The sequence below is a fragment of the Sinohyriopsis cumingii genome, chromosome 6 (assembly GCF_028554795.1).
Source record: "Sinohyriopsis cumingii isolate HCF-2022 chromosome 6, ASM2855479v2, whole genome shotgun sequence".
Lineage (NCBI taxonomy): Eukaryota > Metazoa > Mollusca > Bivalvia > Unionida > Unionidae > Sinohyriopsis > Sinohyriopsis cumingii.
Window position 1 is genome coordinate 37,107,177 of NC_142966.1, and position 13,488 is coordinate 37,120,664.

At 34.0% G+C, this 13,488-nt stretch overlaps 1 protein-coding gene across 1 annotated transcript in view; it reads left to right on the forward strand.

Annotated features, from left to right (window-relative positions):
• Positions 1 to 1,866: 1,866 nt before the first annotated feature.
• LOC149796723 (tryptophan 2,3-dioxygenase-like) overlaps positions 1,867 to 13,488 on the forward strand; it is a 47,271-nt gene continuing 35,649 nt past the window's right edge. The window contains exons 1-2 of the mRNA XM_089961369.1: positions 1,867 to 1,921; positions 9,076 to 9,182. Coding sequence (XP_089817495.1) covers positions 9,114 to 9,182 — 69 coding nt within the window. The 5' untranslated portion in view covers positions 1,867 to 1,921; positions 9,076 to 9,113. The remainder of the gene's footprint in view (positions 1,922 to 9,075; positions 9,183 to 13,488) is intronic.

A 13,488-nucleotide genomic window follows, 5' to 3' on the forward strand; every position in this document is an offset into this window, starting at 1 on the left:
ACAAATTGCACAATTGTGATCGTGTTCACAAAGGAAAACGTCATCTGCAAAATTGAAAAGGTACATTCGTCCTTAAGTAATACACAAATATGAAAATTTTCATCTCTCATGTTTGCTTTTTAAATTAAAATGACATTTAATTTCATTGCTGTTTAGACAATAAAATATGGCAGTTCATGCATACTATTGTGTATCTCTTTCCGTCTCGAAGACTTCAAATCGCCTTTCTTTTCGTGACCTCTTTTGCTCAATGTCGTCTGTCAACAAATTTAATAAATTTACTTTCTTTCTCTTTTTTGTATTTGAAACGTATCCTTATTAGGTAGGATTTAGACTTATTGCCTGTCATTATTGATGATTTAAATAATACCTAATTATTCATAGGGTTATTACTTAAATATGTTTATTTTCATGTATGTGGTATGTTGATGCTTGCTGTATCACCTGCATCGGCATCCTGCAAGATAAGTGATGTCTGTTTCAGCAGGAAACGAAGCAAGTGTGCGAATTGCAACTAATGACGGATACCATACTTGATGAGCACTCTTATGTCCATTAAGGTGTCGTTGTCTGCATGTGAAACTGGTTCAGTAATATAGTAAAAGAAACAAATGGTGGATCCATGATCAGTATACATATCGAGATACCTAAGGGGTCAGTTCATTTGGTTTTCCAACGTCACCGATCACTGACTGTTTATAACCCTCCAATATGGAGACAGTTTAAGGAAACCTAACCAAAGTAGCTCCAGTCTTAAATAGAAAATTATTTCATACAAGCCACACTCTGAGTTGGTGTTGGTAATATTGATGATAAACGGGTTTCCGTATCGTTTGCACACCAGGAGCATACATATATAATATATGGATGTTGTATTTCACATTCATCAGCTGATTTTTCATACTCTCTTTCATATTTAGGTTGTATACAAATATGGTATTCATACTCTCTTTCATATTTAGGTTGTATACAAATATGGTATTCATACTCTCTTTCATATTTAGGTTGTATACAAATATGGTATTCATACTCTCTTTCATATTTAGGTTGTATACAAATATGGTATTCATGCTAACCTGCTCCATAGACTTTTGTACATATAGTGATCATCAGATTCGCAAAACAGGTAAATAATACTGTTATTAAAATTATCCAAAACAGGTAAATACTGTTATTACAGTTATCCAAGACAGGTAAATACAGTTGTTACAATTATCCAAGACAGGTAAATACAGTTTTTACAATTATGAAAAGCAGGCAAATACAGTTATTACAATTATACAATGCAAGTAAATACAGTTATTACAATTATGTAAAACAGGCAAATACAGTTATTACAATTATACAATGCAAGTAAATACAGTTATTACAATTATGTAAAACAGGCAAATACAGTTATTACAATTATGTAAAACAGGCAAATACAGTTATTACAATTATACAATGCAAGTAAATACAGTTATTACAATTATGCAGCAAGTAGAAACATTGATAAGTACCTAGAACTGAAAGTAAATTTCACGTATGGATGTATTACAGGGCATTTACCATCGAATTATATACTCCGCATGTCTTGAAATATAATGATAGTATAAGAAGTTAACCTTACGCTACCCCGAAGCGGACTAATGCATGAATAATATTTTTAATACAGTAAAGACAATGAAATAATATGTATTATCACATATTTCATCTGCATATTACTAGGAATAGCTCAGCGAGCCGCCATAACCGAATTCTTGGACTTTCATCAAGTTACGTGATTTCACGTAAAGAGAATTTCTCAACATTACCTGCAGTCTAAAAGTAGATCTAGATTATGTGTCACATGTTGTTATTTGCCAATTAAAAGTAGGGGCGGAAACAAAAACTTGGCTTATTCAGTGATCGGCAAGCTAGAAGTACTGGTCAGACGCTATTGGTGAGTTTATGAAATTTATTATATTTGTGTACTGTACAAGTGTAAGATTGAGGATAAAGTAAATTTTTATTACGAATTCGGAGCAAAATTAAGGTACAGTTTTTAATTATCGGCATTTTACAAGAGTTTCGTATATTACTTTTTATTTTCGTTTTTCTTAACGATTTCGGTCTTAAAAACCAAAACATAATTGGGAAAGACAACGTTTCCTAAAAGTTAAATGTAGAACCACTTTTAATTCAATTTCGTCTGCTATAAATTATATCTGGTTTTCGCTCTTTTATTATATACATTAGACAATTAAAAGTAGGGGCGGAAAGAAAAACTTGACTTATTCATGTGACCGGCAAGCTAGAAACACTGCTCAGACGGTATTGGTGAGTGTTTGTTGTTGTTTGAAACTAAGTTATCTTTTAAATAAGCAAACAGCAGTTATTTTATTTCGTTCCAAAATTGTATTATATCACCTAGTTGTATATTTCCATTCAACATTAATTTCTTGCAAGTGTCAATGAGGGTAGCAGGGTCAGATCCAGTGGAGTGATGAGACAACAAATAGACGAGTGGTCTGTCGGACGGAAACTCCGTGAAGCTCCTTGATTTTAAGCATAATTTTAACCACCGAGATGTAAAGAAAACATAGTTTAGAAAACGTTCCAGTTGTTTTGCGATAACTTTCTTTATATGCGGGGGTGGGGAGGAAGGAGGCGGCGCTGGATCCGCCCCCTAGTTAGAAGATTGCATATCTACTTTTTCTTCAACTTTTTATGTGAACCATTTGTAGCGTTGGAATTGTATCAACAATTATTTGCATTGCTATTTAATTGATATGTTTTGTTCTTTCCAAATTCCTTTGTTTTGCGTTTTAAAGTTATTTTTATAGCACTTCTTCATTTCTAATACCGATTCTCGGAAGAAGAAACAAACATTTGTAGGCAAAATGAAAGTAATAAGATAAAATAATCCGTATTGAATCTCATATTTTTTAAAATCTGGAGAATATTAATGTAGTATGCATGTTTAAATTTGTTAGATTTTTCTCCATGATCAAAGGTTATGTATAATTGTATTTTGGAATTGACCTTGGCCTGACTAGTGACATTTATGTTGTTTTTATTTTGTAAACAAATAATACAAAGTTAATATTTTTTACGAGTCTGATTTAAACATTAGGATCATTATCAATAAATGTAAACATGTTTATTTGGGTCAGGGTCTAGGATATGTGAATTCCCCATTAAAGAACCTGTTATACCTAATGGGTTTTTTTAATGTTTTTTATTATAATTTTAGTAACAGATTTTATGTTTCAAACTTAGAATTTTCTAGAAATGAACACGAGACTTACATTCTGGCTCTAATTCTGTGATTTAGCTTTCAATATGATCTTGTTTACTTGAATGTGTTCATTCGTGCGATAACAACACAAGCAGAATCATTTTTTGTTGTGTTCAGTGTTTGGTTTGGATGGAATATTTTAGTTAAATCATTGTTCTCTGAAGTACAAAAAGTTCAGTAATATTCTTGGTCATAAACAATACTTTAGAATTATAGTGAAGTCAGACAAAGACATCTTGGATTATATTACTGTGATTAACTGGAAGACCGTTAGTACATCATCACACTTCGGGCCACTGGTACAATAGTACATTCAATACTATTTTGCACATCAACACCTTCAGCACTGGATCTTATTTCGAGCACCACTGGAATTTAATAAGAACTTTCTTAGGACTGGTATTGTTGTCATTTTTGTTTTTTAAAAATGTTCCCTGAGTAGTCATAGGAAATATATTATCTGTTGAATTTTACAGAACTTGTTGGTTTTCACTCTTTCCTATTACTTAGTTTAAAACCAAAGAGCCATAATAGTAAAGTGTGGGGTCTTGTATACGATACGAATTTCTCTAAAACATTTCAGAAAACTTTGCTTTTGAATTTAAATTCGCTTTTTTTAGGAATTTGCTAAATCCCGTGTTTGTTTTTATAAATTTGAGCAATCAGTATTGAAACCAATAAGCTTTCACAATGTCATCTAAAACGGAGAACTTTATTTTCAATCCTACACAGGGACGGTTAGAGTCCTTGAAAACAAATGAATTGCTCCAGCTTCCCAGACAATATGATATTTCTGAGGCGAATGCTCTGAGAAAGTAAAAAATAAAAAATAGTTTGGTCCGATATTTCGTAGAAAATAATTTTTTTGAATGGAAGTGTTTTAGGTTTGATTACTAAGTCTGTATCAGGCTATGAAATAAAATTAATGGAGTTGTAATTAAAACACAAGACATCATAAGAAGTCTTTTCTGAAAACCTAAGATTGTTATGATCATTCATTCGGGAAGAGTAGAAATAAAAAGATTTTCAAGACCTGGCGTTTAATAAAGAACTAAAATTTGCCCGATTTCTGTCTCTTTATAGTGATTTTGAGAACACATTTGATTTCTTGAGAAGATACATTCTGTAACCATCTAGCACATACGTAAATTTTATGCATGTTCTTATTTGCCCTCACCATAATGAGCAGAAAAATGAAGGCAACATGCTTCAGAAAGAGGGAAGAGAAAGATAAATTCAGCTGAAGAAAGAAGAAAATGAAAAACAAACGCAGTTACAAAAAGAAGATAATCGCCAGAGGAGAGAGAGAGAGAGAGAGAGAGAGAGATATGCAAATGGAGACCGAGGAAAAAGAGAGTCAAATGAAATTAGAGAAAGAGAAAGAAGAAAGACAAATGCAATTGCAGAAAGAGGAAAGAGAGACAGAGAATATAGGCTAATGCTAATGTAAATGCAAAGAGAGAAACAAAAGAGGGAAATACAGATGCAGAGAGGAAGGGAGGAAAGGGAATTTCAATTTATATTAAAAATATTAGAGCTGGCAATTGGAAAACACTCCCCTTACAAATTCAGGTTTTGATGTTACCAGAAATATTAGATTAATGCCTTTTAAAAAAAATAGACGCAGACAAATATTTTCCTCATTTTGAAACAATTGCTGAAAATTTTAAATGGCCAAGAGAGCATTGGGCGTATTAGTACAATGTGTACTTATTGGAAAAGCTTGTGCCATATACACTTCCCTGTGCGTACAACAAAGTGCTGATTACAGTATTGCTAAGGTATCTATCTTGAAGGGTTATGAGTTGGTACCCGAGGCATATCGACAAAAGTTCAGGAACTATAAAAAAAGAAACGGGACGGACCATGTCGAATTTGCAAGAGGAAAAGAGCAATTATTTGATAGGTGATGCTCAGCCAAGAAGGGTGGTCAAGACTTCGATAGCCTCAGACAAGCTCACCTATACCAAGACTAAAGGACAGATTATTTCTGATTTCTACAGATTACAAAAAGCCAACAGAATCAAGACAGAGCTATTCAAAAATGTTCTTTTTTCTAAAAGGTCACGGTCACGGTCTTGTATTAGAATTAATTCATGTGTTGGGTCAAAGAATCCCCAGTCTGATTTAATTATGGAGAATTATGAACCCTTCATATTAAACGGTACTATATCACTTATTAGTGATTCTGCCAATCATATCCCTATTAGAATTTTAAGGGACACAGGAGCTACTCAGAGTCTTTTATTATCAGGTATTCTGCCTTTTTCAGAGAAGGCTTCTTCTAATGAAAGTGTTCTTATTCAGATAGTAGGGTGAGGCTTTGTTAATGTTCCTCTCCGTTGTGTAAATTTGTCATCAGACAGGACCCGTGACAGTCGAAACAGCGATGTTTTTTCCTATCGAGAGGGTTCATTTACTACTAGGCAATGGCCTAGCTGTAGATAAAGTTGTGGTTAATCCACTTGTAACTGTTTGGATCAGAAAGTCGATCCTATTGAAAATTAAATCCCTGATTTCTGCCAGTATTGCAGTTAATGGAGCCATGACAAAGAAAGCTCTAGAGAATGACGTTGATCAGGAAACTACTTCTTTAGCTTACACATTGATTCACCACGTTTTTGATGAGGTCTCTTTTGCTCCTGGTATGGATCGATCAAAAGGTATTGATCACAGTGATCCTCTTGTTACTGCTCATTCCTTTTATTCGAATCAGGGTGACAAAAGACAATCACTCAGTGTTGAACAGGAACAAGATCTTGAGATCTCCTCTTTGTTTCAGTGTGTGTGTGTGTGTGTGTGTGTGTGTGTAATTAGATCTTTACCATAGCTTTAGCAATTTTTTTAGTCATTTGGTTACATAACTACGATGTCTGCAGCGTGGCAGTTTATAGTGAAGTTTAGGTCTGGGGCATCATGCCGCAGACAAACCATTTAGCAGAACCATTTAGCAGAATAATGGTAGACTGTGTCGGTCCCTAACCTAAGACCAAGTCAGGCAACCAATGCTTATTGACCATAATGTGTGCGTCCACAAGATTCCCAGAGGCAATTCCTTTGAGGAATTTAAAAATAAAACGTTAGTAAAAACTTTGATAAAGTTTTCTTTATACCATTTGACCTTGACCTACAATCAGGATAAAATTTTACGTCTGGAATTTTCCAGCAGGTTATGCATGAATTAGGCATCCAGCAATTGAAGTCTTCTGCCTTTCACCCTTAAAACCAAGGGGCCTTAGAAGAGTTCATCAAGCTTTGAAAATATGGTTCGGTCATATTTTTTATGTAACGGAAAAGATTGGGATGAAGGTGCCCTTTTACTGTTGTTTGCTGTTAGGGAATCAGTTCAAGAATCTATAGAATTTAGTCCTTTGAACTAGTGTTTGACATACTGTCCGTGGACCATTGCAGTTATTAAAAGAGAAACCTATTCATATGAAGATTCAGAATTTAATTTTTGTGTCTATGTTTTTAATTTCAAATATAAGTTGTCAAAGGCTTGTGAAATTGTAAGAACTAATCTTCGCTCTATTCAGTCAAAAATGAAATTAAGGTATGACAACAATACAACGGAAAGGAGTTTTTAGCCTGGCTCTCTTGTCCATACCTCAAAACCCTCTTCAGGCTAAATAGTATGGTCATTGTACATTTGAAAAGAAAGTAAGTGACTTAAATTGTATCATTACTACTCCTGGGAGGCGAACGCAAAAACAACTTTTTATATATAAGTATCTTAAATGAGTATTTAAATAGAGACGGCCATGTTAATCATGCAGCCAATTTAGTTGTATCTGTCAAATTGTGATTTCTGGGTTAACGATGTTACAAATCTCCTTTCTACATTCGGATTTGGCAATGTTTGGTGTACTCAGGGCGTAAATGATAAAAATACATTTCTTAGATTGTTCAGCCAGAGATGTGAAAATATTTTTAAGAAAAAGTTGCAGGATGAGATAATGTCGATGGAAAGTCATTGAAAGTAGAACTCACTTCTCAAAGATACCTAGAACCGTTGTGAGATAGCGACTTTTGCGATATAATAACTACGCTTAGAGCGAGGAACTTGCCAATCAGAGGTAATACGGGAAGATGTGAAAGTATTTGCTGTGACGAATGATTGTGCCAAATTTGTAACCTTAACATCGAAAATGAATTCTATTTTATTACTGCTTGTCCGCTATAGGGAGAAATACGAAGAAAATATTTACTCACCTTTGTATATAAAAAAATCAAAAGTAAGAACAATTTAGGTCTTTTATACAAAGTTATACTAGTGAAATTCTGATGACGAATTTAGCAATATTTACTATAAAAGCCTTGAAGATTGGAGAAACCGTTTTATCGATGACTCCTGCTACATAATATTCAAGATCAATATCAAAAAGTTGATCCATGCAGGTTCCGGGGTTCCCCTTAAATTCTTTTGTGTGATTATTGTCTAATATATACTTGTATCCCATCTAATGCGAAAAATGCAATAATGATCACTTTCATGTAAATGACTTCCAGTAGATACGATGTTCTTTTGTTACACAAAAAAACATCCTATTGTACCGCAGGATGTCTGGATATGTATTTTGGGCCCGTGGCTTGTATTATAAAAAAAACAATTAAAAAAAAAATTATTAATTGTTATTATTATTATTATTTTTATTAACGAGAAAATGTACATATAGCCATATATACATAAATCCGTCCAATCTAGGCACGTGGATGTTTACAATTGAACGTGTTTCGGCGACGGCGAAGCACATACTACTGCAAGTAAAAATATTATCTATTTATTTCATGCCTTAGAAGAAAAATAAATGCATACCTTGTACTGTGACGGTTTTGACATTGTATTCGTTTTGCAATGTAAACTATTTATTCATATTATCGACCTAAAATCGGTTCATGTATGTTTCTGCCTGATATCTCGTGTGGACAGGATGTTTCAGCAGGTGTCCAACGAGTATGCGAGTAAACTACGCCAAATCAGTGAGCCCACCTGTGGTATCAGATATTTTAGACTTGCGAGTTGACCCCGTCAAATCAAGGAGCCCACCTGAGATAGCGGGTATTGAAGCATGTGTGTAGGCTACGTCAAAATAAACAATCGCACCTGAGATGTCAGATATCAATGCATGCGATACCTTTTATTTTACACGTATCAGCTAAATTAAAGTCATCATAAGTTATAGATTTCCAAAGATTGTCTTCAGGGCAGAGATAAAAATCTTCAAATAAGTTTTCTCTTGATTCTTAACTCAGCTAAATTTATCATTTCTTTCTTGGCGCTCATGATTTAAAATATGTCCGAAAACGTTGGAGATCATAATATGAAAGTGTGAAAGAGAAGATAATTTTATAGTGCCTCCTTTTCGACATACACCTCCTGAGGACGATGAGGAAAGGGGAAATATTGTTCACCTTCCTCGTATAAGTCCATTCGACTACAACAAAGTATACCATAACCTGAATCATGGGATCGTTCCGATTGTATTTCTCTAACTTTATCATCGGCGTTATGATGAGCGTCCGTTTAAATAATATCGTTTTATGCGATGATTTCAAAATATTGATATACTGAATGTGAAAAATTAAACTTGCATAAGAAACTTTTGGACTTGATAAATAAACAGTCTTTGAAAATAGTCATGCATATAAAAAAGAAAGGACATGCTGAAAAAATTTAAAGTGCCGCTTTGAAGTTGAGGAGGTGGCAAGGAAATATTACGAATAGAAAGAGAAAGAAACAACAAAAAATCAACGTTTCACATTCTTCAAGATTCAGCTCTTAATTGTTGTTCATTCTTTATTATCTTTATTTGAAGATTTTCAGAATTTTGTCTTGAGTAATTTCTCAAAGAGAATGGCAGAAGTTAATGCAACTGAAGAAAGGCTAGAACGCACTCCTATGACATACGAAGGATATTTGAAGGTAAATATATATATATATATATATATATATATATATATATATATATATATATATATATATATATATATATATATATATATATATACATATATACATATATATACATATATATATATATATATATATATATATATATATATATATATATAGAGAGAGAGAGAGAGAGAGAGAGAGAGAGAGAGGGACAGACAGACAGAGACAGAGATGTGTGTGTGTGCGTGTGTGTGTGTGAGAGAGTGAGAGAGAGAGCTTAGAACCGGGTACAAATGCTCATGACTGGATTGCTTCAGGCTGCTTTGATGTTTTCTCTTTTATGCCAAAGTCTGTAGTTATACATAGGAATTTTACGTAGTGCTAAAGTATATTTTCCCCCATTTTTAGGTATTTGGTATATATTTACACTGTACTTCTTTATATCAATGTATCAAATATACACTCTTTTTGCATTAGTCGCAAGTGACTATGAACCCTTGGACTCAAACTCTTCCCTCCTTATTTAAGCAAAGCACCGAAACGCTTAACACATCTTGAACTGGCCAAATATAGATATAATTATTGTTTAAATTAATACAGGCATGTAGTAGAAAGCTTTTTCGGATAACACGGAAGTCAGACTCCTGTTTAGGTTGATGTAGATGTGCAGTTCTGCAAATACATAATCTCATTGGCATATCCTATAGACGCCTGACGTAATATGGTCATCTAACAGAAGATAAAAATTCCAGAATACCTCGACCAATGCATAAGACCGCGTGTGTCGCTAGCTGAATGATACAACCGATTTTCTAACCAAAAGAACTTCGAACATTACATGAAACTGTATGTCGCCGAAACTTTTATGATACAACCACTTTTCTAGTTAAAAGTACATATTTCATTCACTTTATCTTTTCCGGAATATATAATACGTAACATTTGAGAAGCAGTTCACCAAAGAATGACTTAAGATTGTGAAATATACAAAGAGTAACGTTTATGGAGGATTATAGGTACATTTGAATTCAGAAAGATGAATTTACATAGTTCTCGATTTACATGAGATCTGATGCAGTCATCAATTCTACTATTATGTATATCTAAATGGGTATAGCAATATGACTTTGGATACAATTTTCTAAAATTATTAATTTCGTTAAATATCAACAGATAATAACATTAGTCTCCAGTTTAGTGGGTAATTTATGACTCGGGGTTCTAAATGCCACTTAGTGGATTCCAAATTTGTATGGCTCGAGATTCAGATATTTTAAAACTAGGAAAGTATTTCCAAGCAGTGAACTATTACCACCTATCACAGTGCTTGCTTTGCTGCATATGTCTTCCCAATAGCATCCGAACAGGATGACATTTCGAGGATACGTGACAGACTCTTAGAACCAACTAGTACTAAAACAAAATAAATATGAGTTTGAAGGAAAACACTTCTTACAAATTTAGTCATGAGTACAAAGATGGCCTCTTACTGACAAACATATTCATAGGCAAAAGTGGAATGCGGGCTAAATTATTGGGTGGTAAGGAAGCAAAATGATAAGGAAGGAAAAGCCAGATGAATTCATTATAAGCGAACCAGTTCCACCATTATATCAAATTCAAAGCAGAAATCTTTAACACCACAAACTCAGACTGGAGACAAAATAAAAGTTAATGAAAAACATTGTGTATAAACATATAGTCCAAAACAAATGAAACAACATCAATTCCTTCTCCCATCCAGTTGCCACCCCAAAATTGTATTCGATGTTATTAATTGCTAAGAAAATCTCTGAATAGCTGTAAAGCATTATCTCAGTACCTGTTTGAACAGAACTATGACAAACAATTTTGGTGATCATGCAACTAAAAGAGTAAATGTAACAGAGATGATCGTGGTATTCCTGGGTTGCTAGGTTTATATAATTGTGAGTCCGATCTTATACATTTTTCTTGAAGATGTGACGTTTCAAATATTTAATATTTCAAAAAATATTTAAATTACATATTTCTTTTCTGTCCATGATACACTCAGAATGCAACTTGCATAAGGAGTGGTTACAAATACAATACATTTATTCAAGTTATTTCTAGTATCATAACATAAGAGGAGTTATATGGGGTACATGTGGGTCATATAGATTAATACAGAGAAAATGGCGGAAACATTTAGTGAGTCAGTGGGAATTTAACATGGGAATGGCACTTGGTGTTCAATGGAAAAATTAACATGGGTGACATCACGGTACTGGGTGCTGCGAGAAAATATGAACAGTTTTACAAGTGGCTGACCCCAATCAGGAGGGAACTTGGTGCCAGTGTCCGAGTTGACTTCAATAGGCGCTACTGTAGGTAGGTATGGAAAATGTTTTGTAAATGGATTTATCGGGTCAAAAGGGTTTATGGGGTCACACATACATATATACAAACAAACAAATACTTATAATTCCAATTTGTATGAAATGACTGCGTTTTCTACTATTTGACTGGATGTAAACAATCACGTGATACAGATCTGGACTTTTCTTTTACACACCTTTTGGTTTTCTGTTTCGAGGTCATTTTATGTGAAGTTTTATCTATATCAACGGCTTATACCACAATAATAACAACAACCAATCCCCTCCCTCCAACCTTCGTGATTTCCGATCAAAAATTAAAATCTCCACATTTAAAATCGTCCATTATAAGATAAAACAATGTAATTGCGCAGACCTTCCTGCACTGGAGAAGTGGCCCCCAGAGACGACAAATGCAAATGAAACCAATTAGCACCCAACAAAGATTCGCATACTCGACCAGCTAGCAACCTCGACGCCATTAGTACCCCTACTAGAACTACATCAAGGGAGATTCCATCTTCCAGTATAAAAACAACTATGGAGGCCCATCTTAGCTTGCCAATAATATCAACAACAACAACCGCCTCAGTGAATATTACTCACACAGAGGCGCTCCAAAGGGGCAAGGAAGTGAAAATTAAAATACTGGAGGGAACACAGGGGATAGAAACAAAGGATGTCTTACGTTAAGTGTTTAGGCTCTAATAAACAATAACAAAAGAAAGAGCGAAAAACAACAAGCTATGAAAAATTTAACAAATAATTTATTTCCCTGGAGAAAAACAATGTAAAAATGAAACAATAAGAACTTACGGTTTTAAGAAATCATATCCAAAAATAATCCAAGAATAATCCACGAATTAAATTTTAGAAGTCCTAGTAATGAAATGTTCTAATGAATTCAAGTTCGAGTCCTGACGAAAACTCCAAAATGGAAGGCGATGACGTATATTGTAGCCTTTATATTACGGATGTGTCTACAGTTCTTTGTTACTTCACAGACAATTTTCCGGTGTTTGAATTTCTGAATAAAATTTAAAGAAATGTCTTTGTCTAAGAATTCTGCATGAGCACTCAAATATTTCCAGGAGAAAGAATCAATCTTTTAGACTCCAAATAATTTGAATAAAAATTAAAATATAACTCCAATCTGGTCACAAACAAACACTTTTCCAGTGTCCAAGGTAAAGGCCCAGCTGAGAAATATCTCTCTTAACATCACTATTAAATCTAACTACTGCGCAATTTCGGAAAACCCAAAATTGCGAAATAGAGGCTGTTTACACCTAAAATGACGTACTCCCAGTAAGACCTTGATGAAAACCAATCATTTTACTCCGAGAATAAAATAAAAATAGAAAGTTGTTTACTTGTCTCAGTGATTTCAGAATCAATGTCGGGAACTAAGTAAAAAATAGAAACAGTGTTTCTATTATTAGGTGTTTATGAAAATAGTCAGGTCAAACTGAATTTTCTGGAAAATATAAAATTCCTAGTAAACAAATTTACATTACTTTGAGATGTAATGAAATAAAAAAAAAAATAAAAACTTACAAACTATTAAATTAAATCAAATATAAATTAAATCCAATATACATAACAGATGTTACTCAGATACAAGGAAAAACCATGGGGAACACAAAGGAAACTAAAACAAAGAAGAAGCAAGAAACAAGAAACACAAAAATACAAGAAAAACGTCACCAGTAATTCCAGTAGACCGCCACAACATCCACATGCACATCAGCGAATTTAGAAGGGAAAAGACTTTACAGTGCCTCACACGGACGACTGACGTGCTGTAGCCAACCATCCACTCTCGGCACTCCAAGCTTTGACAGTGGCTTTGGAGAATGACTGGAGTCGCCACTGTGCGTGTGGTGCTCGACCTGGAAGGTCAGGACATTAACCCAGTGTACGAGAAAAGAAGAAAAGACCCTTTCGGAGCCAACAGATCTCTAGAAAAGAGACTGATCAATTTGCCAAATAAT